Raw genomic sequence first — 21,928 nt, forward strand, 5'->3', positions numbered from 1 at the left:
AGCCAGCAATGCTCAAAAGGAGCAGCTCTTAAAGGAATCAGCTAACTTGGGCACAAATGTAGCCCCCCAGCAAGTGGGACTGACAGGTTTGATGTTCAAGGTGAGCAAAGTGATCTCACTGATCTCACCCAATGCAGTGAAATCTCCTGACTAAACCTCAGGCAGCACCCACAACCCTCTTTCATTACCCACCCCCCGCAAAAAAAAAGATTTATTAATTTTTAATTGCCTTCAGGAACTATGCAGTGAATATTGGTGTATTTCCCCAAATGGCTTTTAAATGAGCCTTCATTATGAAACTCCATATTATTCCCATGTATTATTTTGACTGGAAGATGGGAACAGTTGGTCTCTGGGCTGACTTTTGTTCTCACTCTTCCACTCTGCAAGGAAGGGGAAAGGGAATCTGCAATTTCAAAAGGGAATCTGCAATTTCAAAAGGGAAACATCTTTGTTTCAGTGTAGCTTTTCAGCTTTATCAAGCTGGGCAGCTTTCCTAGTTCCCATGGCCGGGCTGCACAAATTCCTGGGTTTCTTGCTGCTCCCTCACCTTGATCTGGTTTCCTAAGGGAAAAAAAGAACATCTGCCCCCTCCAAGCTTTTTAACCACCTGCCCAATTTTCTGGAAGTGTGAGGACACGGCCCCATGGCAGCCTTTGTGCCAGCAACCTGCTCAGAGCATCCCTGGGGAAGGGCACAGCAGGGCCAGCACAACCTCTCTGGGACAGCACAGAAGCCACCTGCAAGTCAGGACAAAGTGGAACAAACCCTGTCACCAGACCCAAGGGCTTAGAGCCAGCAGGGACAGCCACTGGTGCCACTGCTGAGGCAGGCAGGGGCTGATTGAAATTTCATGAATTCCTGCCTGCTCCCCAGTGTTGCCATGGCCCCAGAGGTACAAACCAGCCAGAGACACTCAAGCAAACACATGGTTTGGCTCCAGGACAGCTCGAGTAGTTTTCTTTTAATCCCAGAGAAGTGAAATGCAACATTTTTCGAGTTGGTAACAACATCCAGAGACAGAAGTCCAAGCTCCCTACTGGGTAAAGTCATTTGTATTTAAGGCACTCTGCAAAACCAGCTTTCCTCTCTCTCTGATTTTCCCCACGCGGCAGCAGAATACCTGGTTTGGTCTGTTCTCCGTAGTGACATTCATCCATCCTGGCTCCTCCCGCCCTTTCCAGGAGCTGGAAACATCAAATCCAGCGGGAGAGGCACCAGGAGGCAGGGTCAGTAAACAGGGATGGGCAGGGGAGGGAGCACAGGGGCACCGAGCTTCTGCAGGGAGGGGGCGAGCACCGGGTGCCCTCCCTGCAGGCACGGTGTGCTTCCCCTTGCCTCCCCTGCCTCTCAAAAAGGGGATGGGAGCCTGGGGACCCACTAGCATTCCTCCCCAGAGGTGCTCCCAGCAGCACCCCAAAAGGCAGGGGGCTGGGTGTGGGGGAGACCCAGCTGCCCCCACTGTGCAGCAGAAATGAGCCCCCCCGCCCCACCCGGACTTCCAGTTGTCAATAAATACCAATAAATAACTTAAATAAATAAATAAATAGATAAATAAGTGACCCGAGGCTGGGAATGAGGGGAAGGGGCACCCAAGGCTCAGGGCAAAGGGAGCATGAGGGTGGGCATTTCCATGGGCTGCCCCTCCCTGAGATAACGGGGTGCTGGTGGGGAAGGGGGGCACAGGGAGAGCATCCCGTGGGGTGAAGCCCAGGAGTGAGTGCTCAACCAGCCAGAGGGAACGAGCCAAACTCAGACTCCTACATGGGAACTCTTCCCCCACACCTTCCCTCCTTCCTTTGAGCACCAACAGCCCCAGAGTTCCATCTCCACCCAGGTGTGAACATGCACTTTTGCCAACATGCAAAATGCCTGCACGTTTCTGTAAATACTGTGCATGTGTTTCTTTGAAAACTCTTTTTCCCCCCCCTTCTTTTTTAATGGGGAAATGCCCACAAAGACAACCCATGCACCAAACCAAGTGCATCAAATCCAGCTGTCAGAGGAGTGGGAGTGGAAGCCTGGCAGAAGCCTGGAGAGGTGAACACAGGCACAGCCCCGGGGCTCAGCCAACACCTGCCTGCAGGCTGGGGCAGCCCTGGGGCATCAGGCACACAGCTACAGCCAGGCACGGAGCCTGACCCTGGCACCAGGATGTTGAAGACATTCATGGACAGAAATGCAGCTACTGCTGTCTCGGTGTCATGGCATCAGCCACGTGCCAAGGCTCAGACTGGCCAGCAAATCCCAAAAGGTGGCAATGTTGAGTTCAACAGCATCCCTGCAGCAGTGTCCCTGCTCTCCCAGGCACTGGAGCCACAGTGGTGCCACTGCAGCTCCCTGGGCTGACAGCAGCCTGCAGCCACTTCCCATGGGTTTTGGGGAGCTGGCTCACACAGCCTCTGGACACAGCATCCTCTCCCAGCAGGAAGCTCACCTTGGAGCCACCTGTTTGTTGGGGAGCCCCTTCCTCTGGCGTTTTAGCTCTGATGCTGCCAGAGATGTTTCTGTCCCCCTGGGTCAAAAGTATACACCTGCCTTACTTCAAACCAAAAGATACTTACCCCTCCTCCCCCAGTCCTTCAGGAAAATTGTTATTTCAAGTTTCTAACCCCTCTCCACACACACTTTTTGAGAAACAAAACATCAGCGATGGCAAAAGGTGCCATTGGTCCCACACCAGGACAAAGCCACAGTCTCACAAGAGCAGGACATCTTCCCACACCACAAGCTCCCTGTGGGAGCTCTGCTGCAGAAAATACAGCAAACCAAAGCTCAAAGCCCTCTCTCCCTTCAAGCCTGCCCCCTGCAGAACCCGACCCACGCACGGAAAGCAGCGGGTTCCCAGCCCAGCGGGAGGCCGGGCGGAAGGAGCGTGAGCGCCAGCCCTGGCACACGGAATTGTTGCACCAAGGCATCCAAAGGAAACACTCCCAGAGGAAAAATAAATAAAGTACTGGATCAGCAGCAAACGCTACTGAGGGCAATAAATAGCACAGGAATTTCACAGGGATTTTTGGTCTAAGATGCCTCGGGAGTCCCTGTGCTGGCGGGGCCCGGGGTGCAGGGAAGTGTCACCCAGCACTCTTCCCCAGCCTGTCCTACCAGCGGGATAGCACAGGGACCTTCCCTGCGGGAATGACCTGCATCCCCAGGGCAGCACAACCTCCCCGCAGTGTGCAGAAGGCAGGGCTGTGAGCTGGAGGAGCTGCAGGGTTCGTGCCAGGGAGGAAAGAGCAGAGGGAGCAGCAAAAGCTGTAAGCACCTGCCCAGGAGTGATGGAGCACCTGGAGCAGCAGCAGCACAGCCATGGTTTATGCCTCTGCTGCAGCTCCAGGGTGAGATCCTGGGAACTGCCAGCTGCATCCCCCAGCACCGTGCTGCCCGCCCCACAGACCAGCCAATGCCAGCCATCCAGGCAGCAAGGAGTGAGGAGAAAGGCAAGTAAATCCCTCTCTGACCCCTCCCAAGCACAGCAGCAGCAGCAGGAGGCAGCCCCAGGCAGCACATTCAGCTCCTCCTTCCCAGGAAAACCCAGACCTGCCCTGAACAGCCTCCACTCACATCCCTGCCTTGCACAGAGCCTGGGGAGGTACCACAAAGCGTGCTGGCCCCTCCACTGGTGGCCCAGCCAGTAGCCATGGGTGGCTGGGGAAGAGGCCTCCACGTGAGCCAGCATTTGCATGGAAAACAGCAAGCACCCAACTGCTAGCAAGGGAGCGGGGTGTGCAGTGAAGCAAAGCAAGTCCAGGGGTACCTCTGGGCTGGTTTGGGTACCCCACACACACACAGAGCACAGGGCTGGGAGAACGGCACCGCCCCCACTTCCCGTCTGGACTGGGCTGGGAATCCCTCCCGCTCCCGAAAGAGAAGGGCCAGTGGACTCGGGAGGGGAGGCTGAGGGACGCAAAGACTTAGTGCACCTTACAACAAAAGGACATCTAACCTGCCCTTAGACCTCACCCCAAGACTGAAAAGAGCTATGGCATCTCCTACACTCACAACCACTCCAAACACACCCAGACGCATGCAAAACGTGTCCCGCTGTCCCCGGGCTGCAGAAAATCCCTCCCAGGCGGTGGCACCGGGCTCGGACCCGCCCCCAGCACCGCCCGGTCCCACCCCGCTGCCGGCCCTCCCGCCCGGTCCCAGCGGGCAGGCGAGGGGCAGATCACGGATCTGAAATGCATAGGTACGGACATGGCAGAGACACGGGCACTGCAGCAGCCCCCACTGCCAGCAGGAACAGCCTCTGCTTCTCCCTCCGGCTGGGTGGGAAGCAGCATCTGCCACAGGCACGGTTCAACCACACTCATGCTCCTCAAGCCACCCCGCAAGGAAAGGCGAGTCCTTTGTGTCAGACAGCCTCTGTGCCAGCTGCAAGTACTCCATTCCGCTTCCCGGGAAATCCTCCAGCTCAGCAAACCCTCTTCTGCGGCCTTGTGCCAGCCAGGCTCTATTTCTGACCGAGGAGGAGCCACGTTTCCAACCACAACAACGAAGGCAGGAGAACCCGAGAGGTCAGCTTTGGCTCGGCAGCCCTGTCCGTCTGCAGCGGGCCAGGGGCAGCCAGGTGCTCAGCTGCACGCCCTACTTGGGAGGTATCACCACGATGGGCTGCCCTCGCTTGGGTCTCCACATGAGCACCTGGGCATCGTTGGCGTTGGGCTTCACTAGTGCGTTGGGCGGGATGGGCTCCATCCTGCTGAGGATCCGCGGCTGCTCCTGCTGAGTCCTGCCCACCAGCCGTGCCCTCTGCCCCAGCAGCTGCATGGGGTCCACCTCAATGTCCACCCGCATCCTCCACTTTATAGTCTGCAGGATGATCTTCTCCTTGGTGGTGGTGTTCATGGCCACAAGCCACGTGGTAAAGCTCTGGTCCCTCTTAATCCTGGTCAGCAGCGGCACGTTGCTGTTGCTCACGGGCACGGCCCACGTCACGCTGGGGTAGAAATTGTCATTCATGCTCACCGAGAACCTGGAGATCTTGTTAGTGGGCCCCACCAGGGTCACGGTTTCTGTGGTGTTTCCATACCAGGGGTAGCTCACCCCATCCGAATCGCTGATGGCTTTTACTCGTCCTTCCCGCAGGTCGGGCAGCTCCCAGCTCGACCTAGTGAAGAGGAAGAGGAAGATGAGCAGAGAAATGGCAGCAACAGTACCCGGCGAGGGACAGGGAAGCCAGCAGCACAGGGACCCTCTGCCTGCCTGCAGCAAATGCTCAGGGACAGCCCTAAAGAACAAATTCAGCTTCCTTGAGCACATCCAGCTCAAGCCTTGTGCTCTGCCAACACAATGCCATTTTAATTAACTTGCAATTAAACTGCCTGGGCCAAAACCCACTGCTGAGTCTCTTTGGGGTCACTCTCTCCCTGATCAGCTCCTGTGCTGCAGAACAGCCTTCACTGTCTCCCAGCTGACCAGGGCATGGGCCCAGCCTAGCAGCAGCCCCCTCCTGCAGGAGGTCTGTGATTTTTATGCCTTAAATACCGAGGCACGTACAACAACTGAATCCCACAATGGTGCCTGCCACTGGCACCATGAAATCCCTACAATATGGCTGGGGGGTGGGTATTCAGCCCAAATCTTTGCTGCTGGCCATGCTACCAACACCGTGTGGCTACGGCGAGGCCTGTCTTTGCAGCAGAGGGGCTGGGGCCACACTTGTGCCATCCCTCCAAGCGATCACCCCACTCACTCCAACGGCCCCAAGTGCCCCAGTGCCCCACGCACACCAGTCTGTGGTGATACTAGGATGCAGCACAAGGACCTACTGCTCCCCCAGCACCCACAGAGCTGTGGCACCAGCAGCAGAAGCCCACCAGCGAGCTGCAGAGCAGACCCCTCTGGACATCTCCCCTCTTGCATTACCCCTTTCCAAAGGCAGAAGACACAAATACTAAGCCAACAGATTTGCCCCTCAGCATCCCCAAAGGGATGACAAGCCACCCACACACTCAGCCTTGGAAAAGGCTGTTTTCCAGCTGCCGCTTCTGCCCAGCACCACAACCTTTCCCTCTTCTAACACAAGCCAAGGGGGCAACTGCCCCAGCACAGCCCGTGCTCCCGTCCCAGTCCCAAAGAAAAACCTATGCTTGGTGGGAGACAGCGGCCACAAAGCCCTCGGAAGGGCGAAGTCCGGGCCAGCAGGACCGTGTGGGGGCGGCTGTGGGGTTGGGGAGTGGGGCTGGGGTGCCAGAGATGCAGCTCCCAATGCCGGGGTGCAGCTCCCAGTGCGGGGGTGCAGCTCCCACCCAGTGCCGGGGTTGCAGCTCCCTATGCCAGGGTGCAGCTCCCAATGCCGGGGTGCAGCTCCCAGTGCGGGGGTGCAGCTCCCACCCAGTGCCGGGGTTGCAGCTCCCTATGCCAGGGTGCAGCTCCCAATGCCGGGGTGCAGCTCCCAGTGCAGGGGTGCAGCTCCCACCCAGTGCCGGGGATGCAGCTCCCAGTGCCGGGGATGCAGCTCCCAGTGCCGGGATGCAGTTTCCAGTGCCGGGATGCAGCTCCCAGTGCCGGGATGCAGCTCCCAATGCCGGGATGCAGCTCCCAATGCCGGGGTGCAGCTCCCAGTGCCGGGGTGCAGCTCCCAGTGCGGGGGTGCAGCTCCCACCCAATGTCGGGGTTGCAGAACCCAATGCCGGGATGCAGCTCCCAGTGCCGGGGTGCAGCTCCCAGTGCCGGGGTGCAGTTCCCAGTGCCGGGATGCAGTTCCCAATGCCGGGATGCAGCTCCCACCCAATGTCGGGGTTGCAGAATCCAATGCCGGGGTGCAGCTCCTGGTGCCTGCGGGCGGAGCGGGGCAGGGCGGGTGCCCGCCCCGGGGAGCCCCCGCCGTTCCCAGCCCGGACCCCGCGCCCCCGTGCCCGCGGTGCTCACACGCCCAGGTCGCTGTAGGTGTTGTAGAACTCCATGTGGTTGCAGGCCTGGATCCAGCCCACCACCCAGGTGTGCCGCCGGGCGATGGGCGGCATGAGGACGCGGGCGGAGGCACGGAAGTAGGGCGTGCGGTACCGCAGCACCACCGGCGAGCTCTCCTCGATGGCCGTGGCCGCCGGCTCGATGGTGGCCGACACGTCCGACACCACGATCTGCTCGCGGCGCACCCGTGCCTTGCAGGCCACGCTCTGCAGGCACCCCATGGCCGCGGCCGAGCCGCCGTCACCGCGGGCCCGGGGGGGCGGCCGGTCCCGCCGCCGCCCGCCCGCCGCGCATCGCCGCCCGCCGCACGGCGCCCGCACCGGCGCCGGCAGGGCGAAGGCGCCGCCGCGTCTCTTCCGGCCCTCGCCAGCCGCCGTACGCCGGCCGCGGCGGGCACGTGCGCGCCGGCGGGCGGGGCGCGCCGGGAGCGGCGCGTGCGTCACGGGCGGAAGCAGAACAGGAAACGGAAGCGGGGCCGGGGCCGCCCGGTACCGGGGGAAGCGCGGGCGTACCGCACCCGCCGCGTCCTTGGGGACGCGCCGAGAACGGGGCGGGGATAACGGGGCAGGGCGGGGGGGAGGGGAGGAGGGAAGCGGCCCCGGGCAGGGGGACATGCTAGGTCCCGAGCGGGCCTGGCAGCGGGTGACCGCCTCCCGCCTCCCGCAGGCCGCCCGCCGTCGCCATGCCGAGCCCCCGGAGCGGCCGCGAGCGGCGCGCCGGCAGCGGCGGCCGCCTGGAGTTCCTGTCGCTGAGCCAGCGCGGGCCCGCCGCTCCCGACAGCCCGTCCCGCCGCCGGGAGCCCGCCGTCGCCGCCGCCCCGCTGCCCGAAGAGGACTGCATGAAGCTGAACCCGTCCTTCGTGGGCATCGCCCTCAGCTCCCTGCTCGCCATCGACCTCTGGGCCTCCAAGCGCCTGGGGGTGTGCGCTGGGGAGGGCTCGGCCTGGGGCAGCGCCCGGCCCCTGATGAAGGTCATCGAGGTGTCGGGGCACGGCATCCCCTGGCTGCTCGGCACCTTCTACGGGCTCTGCCACAGTGACAGCTCGGCGGCCAGGGAGGTGCTGCTCAACCTGCTCTTCGGTGAGGCGGGGGTCCGCCCCGGGGCTGGGGAGGGCGACCCGAGGGGTGGGGCAGAGCTGGGTAAGCCGAAGCCCCAAGAGCTGATTTTGAGCAGCCTGTGCGGGCTCACCTGGCATGCCCGGCGGCAGAGGAATGACCCTGCGGCTTAAGGGCGTGGTGGCAGCGACACGAGTCACCTGGCACAGCTGCCACCACGCACTGGCAAACTCCCGACTGCAAACTGCTCCCGCGGTTACAAAACGCTGTCGGGGCCGAATCCGCTCAGCTCGCCACGCATGTCACAACAGTACATTGCAGGTGCAGTGCCGAGTATTGAGACATCGGGCCTTTCCCTGAAAAGCTGCTCTGGCACACAGACCCTTGCCTCCCTGCCTGCAGGGCCTTCATGGATTGTTCTGTTCCAGCCAGTGAGGAAACCTGGTTTAAAGCACAATTTTAATCCTGCGTGCTGTAGTTTTTCACACACATAGAGAACAGCCTAGGTATATTTAACAGGATTAATTTATGCTTATTTAGAAACTGTTATAGCTCTAGGGCACCAGACCTTCTCTCTGTTGTTAGTCTTGTATTATATTGCAAATAATTAGGATCTCACATTTCAATTTTGAATTGAAATTTGCTTAGTGGGAAACATGGGTTTGTGCTTCTTTCTCATCTAGCAGTACATAGTTAAATTGGAGCCCCACAGCAGAACTGGATGCCTCCAGCCTAACCTTTGCTCCAAGGAGAGCTGTCCCAGCGCCTCAGTGCTCTGGGCAAGAGCCACTCACCTCTGTGGGGATCTATCCCTGGGTTGCAGCACCCACATGGGGAAGAAGGATTCCCTCGTGTCCAGCTTGAATTCCCAGATCCCGTGACGAAAGAGAAAAAGCAATTGATCTAGTTTTACACATGGAAAGAAAGGAAATTTAGTCTTAAATGATTAACCTAAGGAAATGAACTGAAGTGACCAAAAGATTTGGTGTCCAGAAATGTGTCTTACGACACACAGAAGTTGGTGTCTTACACAAGAAGTAGCCCTTGGTGTGGGTGCTGTGCTAAGCTGAGCTAACAGGGATGGAGAAAGCACCCTCTGCCCTACATGAGAAGCTGCTCTTGGCAAATACTGGCTGAACATTTATCACAGGTGCTTTGCCTCCTCTGTGACAACAGCCTTTAGCCCTCAGGGGCAAGCCACCATAACTTACCCTTATCTCTTAAGAACCAGAGCAGGGTTAACTTTTCCCCCAGCAGCAGGGAGCAGGCAGACCCCAGGAGCCTGGCAGCCCACCAGCCCTGAGCATTTCCCACTGACCTGTGCCCGAGGGGAGTGGGTTGATCATTCACCCAGCCAGTTTGACCCTGGTCAGCAGGGCAGACAGCAATGCAGAGTCAGCACTGCCACGAAGGGAGCTCTGGGAACTTCATGCTTCTGCTGCCTTCAGATTAAGGAGCAGATCAGGCCCAGAGTCATGGCAAGATCAGATTCTGCACAGAGAGAAAATCCCTGGGGTGCAGGCCGGGCAGGGCCCTGTCGGCTGTGACAGGCCAAGGGGCTGATGGTGCAGGAGGGGTGCGTGCAGAGGAGCAGAGGTTGAGGATGTGCTCCTTCTGCTGCAGAAGGCCTGGAGCAGCTGTGTGCTGTGCTCTCCCTGCCTGGGTGTTGAAGCCATGGGGAGAACATCACCCTGAGGCAGCTTTGACAGCCGATGGCCCTTGGCTGATAGCTCTGCTTTCAGTAACCACTGTTGCTGTCTCTCCCAGCGTTGCTGCTGGACCTGGTGATGGTGGCGGTGGTGAAGGGGCTCGTCAAGCGGCCACGGCCCACGCACAACAAGATGGACATGTTCGTCACCATCTCTGTGGACAAGTACTCCTTCCCCTCGGGCCACGCCACCAGGGCCGCTCTCGTCTGCCGCTTCGTGCTGCGCCACCTGGTCCTGGCCGTGCCGCTGCGCGTGCTCGTGGTGCTCTGGGCTCTCATCGTCAGCATCTCCCGGGTCATGCTGGGCAGGCACAACATGACGGATGTGCTTTTCGGGCTGCTGCTGGGCTACGCGCTCTACGGCGTGGTGGAGCACTGCTGGCTGTCCCCGGCCACCGCGCCCACCCTCTTTGCGCTCTGGAGCCGCTGACCGCCCGCCGGCCTCAGCACAAAGCAGGGGCCGTGCGCCGGCATTCTGAGCACGCACGGGAGGGGATTCTGGTGCTGAAGTGGCATCCTGAACCCCGTCAGTCCGGCCAAGACTTCCACACAAGTGGTGCTGCAGGCTCCAGGGCCTGCATTCGGATGTCTGGTGCTGTCCTGCCCTCCTGTGGGCTGTCAGGCAGGGGCTGCGCTGACTGTTCTCTGGTGACCAAAAGCAGTCTCTGCAGAGCCTGGGGAGGGCTCAGCACACCTGGCCGGCAGCTCGCTGCTCATACTGTGAATCTGCATGCTCTCGCTGGGCACCTGCAATGGCCCATGGTGTACGTGGTAGCTGTGACTCTGCAGAGGTTTCTCTGCAATCACCCCTGTATCTGTATCCTAAAAATACACTGATCATGCTGCTGTCGTAAGCATACCCTGCACAGCCTGTTCTACAACACTTGCCTGGAGGGAACCCACTAGGCTCTTTCCTCAGAGTAACAGAGCTTTGCCTCCCTAAGCAATCTCTTCCCTATTGCTCTCAACTTAAGTGCTATTGCTCTCAATTTAAGTGCTGCACTTAGGCTAGATGTCGAGCAAATGGCCCCAGAGTCATTGGGAAAGGATAGTGGCACTGAAGGATTGATCATTCAGTGGGCAACAGGGTGAGCAGCTCCCAGCAGCAGCCTGCTCCTCAGGCTCTTGTCCAGAGCTTCCCAGTTCCTTTTTCCCTGCACAGGGTCTTCAGTTTCTTAGGGGGTACAACACATTCACAGCAATTCCTGATCAATAGCATACTCCAGACTGCAGAGAGTCCTGCAGAGCCAGCCCCTTCCCAACAGCCCAGAAATACACCCAGCCCCAGGTCTGAGCCTTGCTTGCACCTCCTCCAGCAAGAGGCCCTGGCTATGCCAACCACAGCCACGGCTCCCTGTGCTCCAAGCAGGCTGGTTTTCCTCCCCTGGCACCACTGGTAGCCTGTTTTTCACAGAGGGCTGCTGGTCCTTGGCAGGAGGGGACCACAAGGAACCTCTGTAATGAGCTGGGGCCGAGATTGAGCCAGAAAATCATAGAATGCATTTCAGCAGGGACCACAGCCAGGCAGGGAGTGAGGGCTCTAGACTGAGCTCAGATAATCAGCTTCAACAGTGCTCCTGGCATGTGGGTAAAGGGATTGGGCCCAGGTGAGGTTCTTTGTGGTCATTGAGGTCTGTTAGTGCACTCAGGCCCTGGCAAGCACCAATTTAGTCATATTAAGACCAGGCAGTGTTAATGTGTGTTGTAATGAGGTTTCATAGCAACAGCAGAGTGGTGGAGAGCTATGCCTGTACCTGTTGCCCTTGGGCAGTCTGTGCAGAGGTTGCAAGAGCCAGAAGCCAGCTGACAGCAGAGCAGGAAGAGTAGCACTTCGAGTGTTGCCAGCTCTCCATTCCTGTGCGGATCCCTTGCTTGGTAAGATGCTTTTGATGCTTTTTGACAGTCAGGCACAGAGTGTGGGTTGGCAGCTCAGCATCTCTACCGCGGGCAGAGATCAGTCCTTGCTGACCGCAAGGGACAGAAAGAGCTTTATTAAGCTTACTGCAAACATACTGTGAGTTTTAGAAGGTTAAAACCATTTCAGCTGCAGAGCTTGGCCCCTCTGCTTGCTCAACTCCACAGCAAAGTTCTCTGCATATGGAAGAGCAAATTTCTCCTGCAGCCTCAGGGGCTGTCTGGCTATGAGTGTGCCAGGAGCCAGCAGCAAGTTTGGATCCACATGGTCTGTGCCTTCTGCTGTGAGGGACAGCCTTTTCCTGGCTGTTCCCACCACCCTCACACCAGGGACACCCCAGCAGCGTGGTGCTCCTCTCACCGGGGTTCCACTGGCCCCAAGGACTCTGCTAGCTCAGGGGTGAGCCGTGGTTATAGGGAGACTATGCCGACATGCCCAGCCCAGGGGCACAGGGGATGTGGGCGATCCAGCGCCGACTACCAAATGGAGCAGCCAGAGCAGTGTGCCACCCCGGGTACCAGAATAGGCAGGCGTGGGCTGATCCCGATAATCCTAGGGTCAAAGTCCAGGACAGCGCTTGTTTACCAAGCACGCAACCACAAGGATGGGCTGGGTGTCCGTGTCGCCGCGCAGCGCCTGGAATGGCTCCTGCAGCCGCCGGCCGAGGCTGCGGCGACGCCGCTGCCGGAACAGCCGTGCAGGCGGCCGGGAGCCAGCCGGGTCCGGGCTTCCTTTCCCCGCGCCCGTGGGAGGAGTGACGGAGGGCGAGGCCCCAGTGCCGGACGCTGCGCACCACAAAGCCAGGCCGCGGGCCGGCCTCACGGGCCGGGGCAGCCCGGCAGAGACCCTCGCACGGCCCCGTGCCCGCCGCCAGCCTTCCCTGGGCTGCTCGTCCCACGGACGCAGGTCGGTGAAGGGTGTGCCCCGAGCTGCCGGCACCAGCGGGCACCGCGACAGTACAACAGCAATCTCCCCGGGGAAGGGAGAGGGCAAAGGGCAGGCAGGGGGGCTGTCACCCACCTGGGAGGGAGCTGTCTGTTCCCGCAGCAGGGCATAGCACTTCCAGGGCACTTCCATCACCGGGACTTGGCATGGACGGGGTGGTTTTGAGGCTTCCTGACAGTCGGTAGGATTCCTCCTCAAGGCCTCCAGAGGCAACACCACAGTATTGCAAAACCCAGCACTGGCCAGGTCCACACCTGGCAGGGGACAGCAGTGGCTGTGCAACCCCAGACACACCTTTCAGGGGCTGCCTCTTTTGCTTGGGACCTCTTTGAGCAGGATCGAAGTCTTGCACAATCGCACCCCTGGCAGCGTAGTCCCGCTGTCCAACGCTGTCCCCAGGCAGAGAGCCGGTGGTGGAGCGCAGCATGGCAAAGAAGGTGGCCATCATCGGCGGGGGCAGCAGCGGGTTGTGCGCCATCAAAGCCTGCCTCCAGGAGGGGCTGAAGCCCGTCTGCTTCGAGAGGACAGGCGACATCGGAGGCCTCTGGAGGTTTGAGGTAAACCCTACTGGCCACTTGTCCTGCTTGGGGTCAGCACCGCAGGGGTCCGTGGTGGCTGCTGGGGGGGCAGCCGGCCATAGTGGGATCCTCTGGGTGAGACTGAGGGCAGGGGCTCCATGAAAAGAAGATCCTCATCAGCCCCAGTCATCCTTCCCCATCGTTCCCTAGCTAGAGCTGAGCTGTGCCCCGCTCCCACAGGAGAACCCCGAGGACGGCCGTGCCAGCATCTACCGCTCCGTCATCATCAACACCTCCAAGGAGATGATGTGCTTCAGCGACTTCCCCATCCCTGAAGACTTCCCCAACTACATGCACAACTCCAAGATCATGGAGTACTTCCGCATGTACGCCCAGCACTTCGACCTGCTCCGCCACATCCGCTTCAGGGTGAGGCCTGGGGGCCTAGGGGGAGGTGGCAGCGGGAGCGGGGGCACAGGGTGCCTGACACCGCTGCCCTGTGCCAGACCAGCGTGTGTCGCGTGTCCAAGCGCCCCGACTTCGCCAGCAGCGGGCAGTGGGAGGTGGTGACGGAGAGCGAGGGGAAGCAGGAGGCGGCCATCTTTGACGCCGTGCTGGTGTGCAGCGGGCACCACACCAACGCTCATCTCCCACTCAGCTCCTTCCCAGGTACTGCCCTGTGCACCGGTGTGAGGAGACACCAGAGACACTAGAAAGCTAGTCCATGCCTGTCCCTATTCTCCCTGCTGCTTCCCCCCTGGCCAAACATTTCCCTGTTTACTTTGACTCCAGGAGTGCTCCTGTGCTCCCCAGGAGTGGTTTGGTGGGGTAAGGGAATGTATCCAGTCTTTAGTATCCTCCAGCCTGGCACCAGGAAGCCAAGCATCCCTCCTCCTTCTGCGCACAGGAATTGAGAAGTTCAAGGGCCGCTACCTCCACAGCCGAGACTACAAGGATGCTCAGGCTTTCACAGACAAAAGGGTTGTGGTCATCGGGATTGGGAATTCGGGGTCAGACCTGGCTGTGGAGATCAGCCAAACAGCCCAGCAGGTAAGCAGGAGTAGGGTCCTGGTGGGCAGGATTACCTCTGTGGGACAATGTCAGCTCTGCAGGGACACCAGGACCAAGGCACTTGCACAGCTCCTTCTCCATGCCAGTACTCCCTGTGTTTGGCAATGCTGCCTCCTGCCAATCCCAGCTGCCAGGCAATTGAGACTTAGTCCCAAGCAAGATGCCAGTCACCAGCTCCCTCTGCCCTCTGCCCCAGTGCTTGGGCAGCAAAAAGCAGAGTGATCCCAGAGCAAGGGCATGTGCCCTGCAGGGCAGCCCTCGCAGGACCACCACTGCCTTCAGGCAGTGATCCTTCTTCCTTGTCTAGGTCTTCCTCAGCACTCGCCGGGGTGCATGGATCTTCAACCGCGTTGGAGATCGAGGCTACCCCATTGACACCATCTTAACCACCCGCCTGAAGACATTCCTGCAGGGGCTGTTCAGCCCATCCGTGGCATGTGACTACATGGAGAAGAAGCTGAATGCCAGGTTCGATCACTCACGTTACGGCCTGAAGCCGAAGCACAGGTATCATCAAACACTCCCCCTGCCCAGAAGGGATTGTCTGCCTCCTTCTATGTCCTGCCCAGCTTGGCCATTCCCTGCTCCCTGTGCTTGGACTGGGTTATTGTTTTGTTGTACCCAGGCAATGCTTGAGGGAGCCACCACTGCCCCTTCCAAAGACTCTTGGAGACAGCAGTGTAGGGGCAGATGCCCCAGAGTAGGGAGCAGCAGCTGGAGCAGGACACGGAGCAGAGACACTCCCTTCCCAGCCCTAATGGCTTCTTGCACCTTCCAGGGTCTTTCACCAGCACCCAACCATCAACGACGACCTGCCCAACCGCATCATTTCAGGCAGGGTGCGGGTGAAGCCAAACATCCAGGAGTTCACAGAGACATCTGCCATCTTTGAGGATGGCACCAGGGAAGATGTCGATGCCGTAGTTTTTGCCACAGGATACAGCTTCTCCTTCCCGTTCCTTGAGGGCTGCGTGAAGGTGGTGGAGAACCAGATTCCCCTCTACAAATTCATGTTCCCCCCTGACCTGGAGAAGCCAACGCTGGCTTTCATTGGCCTCATCCAGCCCCTAGGAGCCATCATGCCCATCTCAGAGCTCCAGTGTCGCTGGGCCACCCGTGTCTTCAAAGGTAAGTCAGGCAAACCTGCCCTGTAGATGCAGTCCTGGAGTGAGGGCAGATGGTGCCCAGCCATGTTGAGAAGGCAGCAGCTGGTTGTGCCATCCTGGCCATGGTGATGGCACTCTGCCTTGTGGCTGTCACAGTGAGATGGCCTCTTCTCTGAGAGGCACAGGCACATCCATACTCTGAGCTCCACAGGCTGCTCCTTCCTGTCCCATGGCACTTGGACATGCCTCAGGTGCGAGCACACACACTACGGTGGTGCTGGCAGAGGCGCAGCACCCAGGCAAGGCCAGCACCACAGTGGCCACTGTGTCTCATCCTCCCCAGGGCTGAACAAGCTGCCCCTGCAGCACAACATGGAGGCCGACATTGAGCAGAAGAAAGAAGCGATGGCAAAGCGGTAAGATCCCTGCGGGGATGCCTTAGGCACAGCTGCTCATGGGCATCCATCCCGTCCCATGGATGCGTCCTGGCACATTGCTGTATGCCAACAGAGGGCAGAGATGTGGTTGGCCGCACTACCCACAGTCCTTCCTGGTATGCAGGCCATCTGCCAGCTCTGCTTCCAGCACCTACCTCCCTCCCTCCCTGCCCGCAGGTACGTGAAGAGCCAGCGGCACACCATCCAGGTGGATTACATCCCTTACATGGATGAGCTCGCCTGCCAGCTGGGGGTCAAGCCGAACCTGCTCTCCCTGTTCCTCACAGACCCCAAGCTGGCCATGGAGGTGGCCTTTGGTCCCTGCACGCCGTACCAGTACCGGTTGCGGGGCCCGGGCGCATGGGCAGGTGCCAGGGAGGCCATCCTCAGCCAGCAGCAGCGCATCCTCAAGCCTCTGCAGACACGACACGTGGAAGAGAGCACCTCAGCCCCTGCCATGCCCCTCATCTTCAAGCTGATTGGGGCTATGGCCATCCTGGCAGCTGTTTTTGCTTACTTGTAGGTGCCCTGCAAGCTCAAGAAGGGAGGCTTTTGTCCTGGGGTGACTCCCTAAACCAGGACAGCTTTGCAATGTGCTGTGGGACTGGCTGGCCACCCCTGCCCCTTGGCAGCCTACCTGGTGGCAGAAACCTTCCTCCTGCCTGGCATGTTCCAGCTCTGACCACACCAGGAACGAGAGATGCACAGAACCTCCCCAGCTGCCAAAATAATGCTTGGGCTCTTGCTCCTCACCTCCCCTTGGGGAATGCTGTCATGGACAAAGGTGGAAATGTGCTCACTGCAGGCTAAATTCCAGTCCCTCTCAGCCAGCGCTCCAGGCTTTTCTGTCCCCTGTAACCCAGCCATGCCAATTTTGCCACATGCACACCAGAGCTAAGCAGCAAAGGCACAGCACACTTTCTAAGTGGATAAATGCAATAAACGGATATCCAAGTGTCTGTCCTGTTACTGACACCATCGAGACCCTCTGTGTGCTGTGGGAATGCTCATGGGTTTGAGATCAGCCTCGTAGCACTGGCCGCCTACACCATAGGCTGACGTGCAGACATGCTCCACAGCGAGACAGCCTCTCCCAAGGTGTGTCCCACCACTGTGGGTCCTGGTGGTCACGTGGCACAGCTCAGTGCCACCCTAGTCACCTGCACACAGCTCCTCCAGAAGGTGGCTGGTTGGGCTGGGGACCCAGAGTGGGTAAAGGATGGCGGTCCTGTCCATCAGATGCCTGGGCTGGTCATGCCAGTCACCCCCCCAGTCCCTTAGGTTTGTCTTCCATGCCACAACCTGCCGAAATCCAAAGCATAGCCACATCTCTGCCCTGCCCAGGAAGTCCTGGGGCACTGTCAGCATCATTAAATGCTTACAGAACTTAATGCACCTCTTGCAGAGGGAAGGGCAGGCCAGGAGGTGTGGCAAGGAGAAAGAGAAACCTGTAGATCATGTCTGGAAGAACATCTTGTGACACCTTGGCCACCCACAGGAAATACAGGGACAGTCACCCTCAAAACGAGCAGCAGCAGGCAGCCTCCCTTGAGGGACGTGCCTGGCTCTGCACCTCCTGGCCACAGCTTCTCCTGCACCCCTGCCACCAGCTGCCCGTGGGACATGGCTCCTCGGAGAGTAGCCGTCATCGGTGCCGGTGCCTCCGGCCTGTGCGCCCTGAAATGCTGCCTGGATGAGGGGCTGGAGCCCACCTGCTTTGAGAGGAGCAAGGACATTGGGGGACTCTGGCGCTTCGAGGTAAGCCCCAAGCAGCCAGGCTGCTCCTTGGCAGCAGCACGGACAGGCTTGGGATTGGTCCTTGGCAGATAACCGCACACCGCTCCCCTGCTTTGCATGCGTGCAGCGGGCAGCTTTCCGAGGAAAACCAAGGAAAGTAAAAGTGATTTGGCAGCACAGTGCCAGCTGGTGTGCCAGGCACATAGGACCCAGCTCCTGCTCACCAGCAGCAGGATGAAGCCTCCTCAGTGATTTCATTCCATGGCTTGCTCCCCCAGCATAGATTTCCCCTTTCCCATTCTTCCCTTCCCAATCTCATCCACACCTCCGCTGTTTTGCTCTTGGTCACTCCCAGCCCTTGCCTACCTATCTTGTCTTATCTGACCCCACTGTCTGTTCCCATCCTGCCCAGCCCTTTCCTGGAATCATGGTTGCTCCTCTTTCTGCTTCTGTGCCACTCACCTACACAGAGATACCGTGTCCTGCCTTCTCTGTGCCTTGGCTCTCCCTGCCTTGGAGCAATCCTGCAGCTCATCTGTGCCCCCACCTAATGAAACTGCTGACTTTAATCCTATGGACCCACCAACAAAATGACCAGCGTTCCCACCATGGGAAAGCCCGGGGAGGAAACAGGTGGCATAATGTCAGAGTGGAATCTGGGGTGGATCTGTCACAGTCCACTAGTTCTACCTGTGATGGGTCAGGGACAGGGTTGGTGGGGCAGAACCAGAGCAGCAGCATCCAGCTGTCGAGGCACAGACCTGGTAAGCAGGAGCAACCACTCAGCAGGAAGCACTGGAGCCGCCTCCACACCTGGTGAGACCTGATGTGGCAGCCAGGGCAACGGCACCACAGAAGATGTGGGAATGCACTACCTCATAGGGGCAAGGAGTGGAAGTGGGGAAACTGAGGCACAAGACCACCATGCCCTACTGTCACCACTGCCTGGCTCCTGCCAGTCCAGAGATACATCCTGGGTTTTTTGGGGTGGGGGGGGGTCTCTACCACAAGAGAGTTGCTGGGTGGAGGGATGGGTGCTACAACAACCTGTGGCTTAATCCTGCACCCACGGGGCAGGCAGCTGGCCCATCGTTCCCTGGCCAGCGCTGAGCTGTGCCCCGCTCCCACAGGAGCACCCCGAGGACGGCCGTGCCAGCATCTACCGCTCCGTCATCATCAACACCTCCAAGGAGATGATGTGCTTCAGCGACTTCCCCATCCCTGAAGACTTCCCCAACTACATGCACAACTCCAAGATCATGGAGTACTTCCGCATGTACGCCCAGCACTTCGACCTGCTCCGCCACATCCGCTTCAGGGTGAGGCCTGGGGGCCCAGGGGGAGGTGGCAGCGGGAGCGGGGGCACAGGGTGCCTGACACCGCTGCCCTGTGCCAGACCAGCGTGTGCCGCGTGTCCAAGCGCCCCGACTTCGCCAGCAGCGGGCAGTGGGAGGTGGTGACGGAGAGCGAGGGGAAGCAGGAGGCGGCCATCTTTGACGCCGTGCTGGTGTGCAGCGGGCACCACACCAACGCTCATCTCCCACTCAGCTCCTTCCCAGGTACTGCCTGTGGGCTGCTTGCCTGCTCCCTGACATTCCTAAATGCCTCTGCAGTTTTAACACACCAAGTGGGATTGCAAGAGTGTCCAAAGCATCCTGTTGGCAGATGTCACCGCTGCCAGCGTCTCTCCCACCTGAGACAGGCTCCCTCCCCATGTTGCTGGCCAAGCACCTGCTGGGCCCTCCAGCTCCTCACCAAGGCTGGAGGGCTCAGCACTGGTGGTGGGCCTGGGGAAAATGTCAGGGGAGCTTTCAGCTGTGGAGGCCCTCTTTGGCTGGGGAAGAGGCTGGAGCACACTGTCAACCAGGGTCTGGCAAGATGGCACAGACCCTGGTTGTTCCTCTACTGGCAATGCATAGCACCAGACAGGATCTGCAGCAGAATTTTGGGATGGAAGCATGGAATTCTCCAGTCCAAGCCCTGTTCAAAGCCAGGCTAGTCCCAAAGCTAGAGCAGGATGCTCAGGGCTACACTGAGAATCTTCCATGCTGGTGATGCCACCACCTCTCTGGGAACTACTCCAGGGCTGCATAACTCCGGTTGGTCACACTGCTGCTAGCTTTTTCCCAAAAGATACCACCAGTCTGAACAGGGGGCAGCCACCCTCCTGCTCTGCATCCCAGCATGGCTTCCCTCTCTTCTAGGGCTGGAGAAGTTTGAGGGCTGCTACCTGCACAGCCGGGACTACAAGAGCCCTCAGCCCTTTTTCGGAAAACGGGTGGTCGTGGTTGGCATTGGGAACTCAGGCATCGATATTGCAGTGGAGCTGAGCCACACAGCCAAGCAGGTGTGCTGGGAGAGCTCACGGGGATAGGACCCCAGAGGGCACTGATCATCACCCACCATCCTCTGTGTGCTCCCCAGCCTTCAGCACCCTGTCCCCTCTCTGTGGGGGTGGCTATTGTGGTCCCAGTAGCTGTGCTGGCTTCCCTGTCCCTGGAGCACAGCAGAGGCCCAGCCCAGTCTGAGCATGCTGCCGTGCCACAACCTCTCTTCCCCTTCCTTCCAGGTTTTCCTTAGCACCAGGCGTGGGTCCTGGGTGCTGTACCGGGTGGCGGACAATGGGTACCCCTTTGATTTCAGCTACCTCAGTCGCTTCATGCAGCTCATCCACAACCTGGTGCCTACAAGTATCCTGAATTTCTTCATGGAGTGGAAGCTGAATGCCCGCTTTGACCACACACTCTATGGCCTAAAGCCCAAGCATGGGTGAGAACCCCAGCAGCATCCCAGGTACCCGCTCCAGCAATGCCCATCCCCCTGCCAAGACCCGAACGAGGTCTGTCTGTGCCTTCCAGGGTTCTTGACCAGCATCCCACTGTCAACGACGACCTGCCCAACCGCATCATTTCAGGCAGGGTGCGGGTGAAGCCAAACATCCAGGAGTTCACAGAGACATCTGCCATCTTTGAGGATGGCACCAGGGAAGATGTCGATGCCGTAGTTTTTGCCACAGGATACAGCTTCTCCTTCCCGTTCCTTGAGGGCTGCGTGAAGGTGGTGGAGAACCAGATTCCCCTCTACAAATTCATGTTCCCCCCTGACCTGGAGAAGCCAACGCTGGCTTTCATTGGCCTCATCCAGCCCTGGGGAGCCATCATGCCCATCTCAGAGCTCCAGTGTCGCTGGGCCACCTACGTCTTCAAAGGTAAGTCAGGGCAGTTTGGGGGATGCAGCTGGGCATCCCCAGCCATGCCAATACTCAGTTATTGCTGGTGCTCTCACATGCTGCCTCTCCACACTCACCTTTTGATCCTCCTTTTGCTTCTTCATGAGGATAAAATCCCACTTTGCATTTTTGTACTACTCTTGCGGGGGTCTTCTCTTGTGGGGGTCACTAACTGGTCCTGTTGCCTGCAACCACATACTTTTCCGTTTTTCCTTTTCCTTTCCTTTCTTTTCCTTCTATTACTTTCTTTGTCTATGTCTCCCACTTTGCTCCTGACTGGGCTGCAGAGCCATCCAGACTATGGCAGAAGCACAGCCCACCCTCCAACTCCAGCCTCCTTTTGCCCAGGGCTGCAGGGCCTGCCGCCGCCCGCCGACATGCTGGCCGAAATCACACAAACCAAGCAGAGAATGGCTGAGCGGTAAGGCCCCTGCGCAGCACGGCCCTGCCACCCTTACCCCCGGTGCTCCTCGTGTCAAACACTCCCTGCCCGCAGGTACGTGAAGAGCCAGCGGCACACCATCCAGGTGGATTACATCCCTTACATGGACGACCTCGCCCACCAGCTGGGGGTCAAGCCGAACCTGCTCTCCCTGTTCCTCACGGACCCCAAGATAGCCATGGAGGTGGCCTTCGGTCCCTGCACGCCGTACCAGTACCGGCTGCGGGGCCCGGGTGCCTGGGCGGGCGCTAGGGCCGCCATCCTCGGGCAGCGGCAGCGCATGGTCAGCGCCCTGCAGCCGCGGGCCGCCCGCCGCCCCGCCCGCCCCAGCGCCCTGCCCCACGTCCTCACGGTGCTCTTCAGCATCGGCATGATTGTGGCCACCCTCGTCTACGTCTCGCTCTCTGCTTAGCCTAAAGGGAAGGAGACAGCGGGTGCTGTCGGCAGTCTTCTCCTTTTCCCTTGGGCTTGAGTCTGTTGTCTCTCGCAAGCTGCGCCGGAGCACGGAGGGAGCCGTTCTTTGAAGGTGCAGCCTGGTCTGTTGCGCTTTCCCGCTGTGATACCACCAAGTCTGCTCACGGGCTGCTCTGGGAACAGCTCCCTAAATCCTGGCCCGGCAGCCCCACGAGCTCTATCTGTGGGTTAAGTGACAGAGGTGGTGGAGAAACTGGGAACGTGCCCAAGCGGGGGGCCTCGGGAAAAGGGAATAAAGCTTGTCCCCGTGCCGCGGGGACCGGACAGCACAGTGCCTGGCTGCGTCAGTCTGAGCTCCGTCCTGGGGGTCCGGCCGGCCTACGGGCAGCACCCCGGACGCGGGCACCCCGCAGCGCCCATCAGCCCTGTCCGC

The 21,928-nt window shown here is 59.4% G+C and overlaps 4 protein-coding genes across 6 annotated transcripts; 3 read left to right on the forward strand and 1 right to left on the reverse strand.

The window, feature by feature from the left end:
• Positions 1-938: 938 nt before the first annotated feature.
• On the reverse strand, positions 939-12,707 carry FAM78B (family with sequence similarity 78 member B). 2 transcript variants are annotated; one of them, XM_050977461.1, is made up of 2 exons: positions 12,617-12,707; positions 939-5,113 (listed from the first exon to the last, which is right to left on the reverse strand). In XM_050977461.1, the coding sequence occupies exons 1-2, from the start codon at positions 12,649-12,651 to the stop codon at positions 4,591-4,593; spliced, it is 558 nt and encodes a 185-aa protein (XP_050833418.1). In that variant the 5' UTR covers positions 12,652-12,707; the 3' UTR covers positions 939-4,590. The 2 variants fall into 2 exon arrangements, with proteins under 2 accessions (XP_050833418.1, XP_030082139.1); XM_030226279.2 differs by lacking the exon at positions 12,617-12,707 and adding an exon at positions 6,877-7,301.
• Positions 7,348-10,540, forward strand: PLPP6 (phospholipid phosphatase 6). Its single transcript, XM_050977462.1, has 3 exons — positions 7,348-7,406; positions 7,585-7,997; positions 9,741-10,540. The coding sequence occupies exons 2-3, from the start codon at positions 7,601-7,603 to the stop codon at positions 10,109-10,111; spliced, it is 768 nt and encodes a 255-aa protein (XP_050833419.1). The 5' UTR covers positions 7,348-7,406; positions 7,585-7,600; the 3' UTR covers positions 10,112-10,540.
• On the forward strand, positions 10,677-16,628 carry LOC103824687 (flavin-containing monooxygenase 5). 2 transcript variants are annotated; one of them, XM_030226276.2, is made up of 9 exons: positions 10,677-11,556; positions 12,941-13,098; positions 13,270-13,488; positions 13,566-13,728; positions 13,967-14,109; positions 14,438-14,637; positions 14,909-15,258; positions 15,580-15,652; positions 15,851-16,628. In XM_030226276.2, exons 2-9 carry the CDS (start codon positions 12,967-12,969, stop codon positions 16,194-16,196), a joined length of 1,626 nt encoding a protein of 541 aa, XP_030082136.2. In that variant the 5' UTR covers positions 10,677-11,556; positions 12,941-12,966; the 3' UTR covers positions 16,197-16,628. The 2 variants fall into 2 exon arrangements, with proteins under 2 accessions (XP_030082136.2, XP_030082138.2); XM_030226278.2 differs by having other exon boundaries at positions 11,418-11,556; positions 13,300-13,488.
• A 136-nt stretch (positions 16,629-16,764) lies between these two features.
• On the forward strand, positions 16,765-21,824 carry LOC103824686 (flavin-containing monooxygenase 5-like). The gene is made up of 8 exons (XM_050977452.1): positions 16,765-17,431; positions 18,541-18,729; positions 18,807-18,969; positions 19,615-19,757; positions 19,980-20,179; positions 20,269-20,618; positions 20,988-21,060; positions 21,136-21,824. Exons 1-8 carry the CDS (start codon positions 17,048-17,050, stop codon positions 21,491-21,493), a joined length of 1,860 nt encoding a protein of 619 aa, XP_050833409.1. The 5' UTR covers positions 16,765-17,047; the 3' UTR covers positions 21,494-21,824.
• The last annotated feature ends 104 nt before the right edge of the window (positions 21,825-21,928 follow it).

Source organism: Serinus canaria, chromosome 8 (assembly GCF_022539315.1).
Source record: "Serinus canaria isolate serCan28SL12 chromosome 8, serCan2020, whole genome shotgun sequence".
Lineage (NCBI taxonomy): Eukaryota > Metazoa > Chordata > Aves > Passeriformes > Fringillidae > Serinus > Serinus canaria.

What these genes read in the sequence shown, in the direction of transcription:
- FAM78B (XM_030226279.2), bottom strand. Translation starts at nt 7,139, where the DNA reads ATGGGGTGCCTGCAGAGCGTGGCCTGCAAGGCACGGGTGCGCCGCGAG. An exon ending in ACCTACAGCGACCTGGGCGT is followed by an intron (nt 5,114 to 6,876) that starts GTGAGCACCGCG and finishes CCTCTTCACTAG; the next exon opens with GTCGAGCTGGGAGCTGCCCG.
- PLPP6 (XM_050977462.1), top strand. Translation starts at nt 7,601, where the DNA reads ATGCCGAGCCCCCGGAGCGGCCGCGAGCGGCGCGCCGGCAGCGGCGGC. An exon ending in GCTGCTCAACCTGCTCTTCG is followed by an intron (nt 7,998 to 9,740) that starts GTGAGGCGGGGG and finishes TGTCTCTCCCAG; the next exon opens with CGTTGCTGCTGGACCTGGTG.
- LOC103824687 (XM_030226276.2), top strand. Translation starts at nt 12,967, where the DNA reads ATGGCAAAGAAGGTGGCCATCATCGGCGGGGGCAGCAGCGGGTTGTGC. An exon ending in CCCACTCAGCTCCTTCCCAG is followed by an intron (nt 13,729 to 13,966) that starts GTACTGCCCTGT and finishes TTCTGCGCACAG; the next exon opens with GAATTGAGAAGTTCAAGGGC. An exon ending in TCAGCCAAACAGCCCAGCAG is followed by an intron (nt 14,110 to 14,437) that starts GTAAGCAGGAGT and finishes TTCCTTGTCTAG; the next exon opens with GTCTTCCTCAGCACTCGCCG.
- LOC103824686 (XM_050977452.1), top strand. Translation starts at nt 17,048, where the DNA reads ATGCTTACAGAACTTAATGCACCTCTTGCAGAGGGAAGGGCAGGCCAG. An exon ending in TCCGCCACATCCGCTTCAGG is followed by an intron (nt 18,730 to 18,806) that starts GTGAGGCCTGGG and finishes GCCCTGTGCCAG; the next exon opens with ACCAGCGTGTGCCGCGTGTC. An exon ending in AAGCAGAGAATGGCTGAGCG is followed by an intron (nt 21,061 to 21,135) that starts GTAAGGCCCCTG and finishes CCCTGCCCGCAG; the next exon opens with GTACGTGAAGAGCCAGCGGC.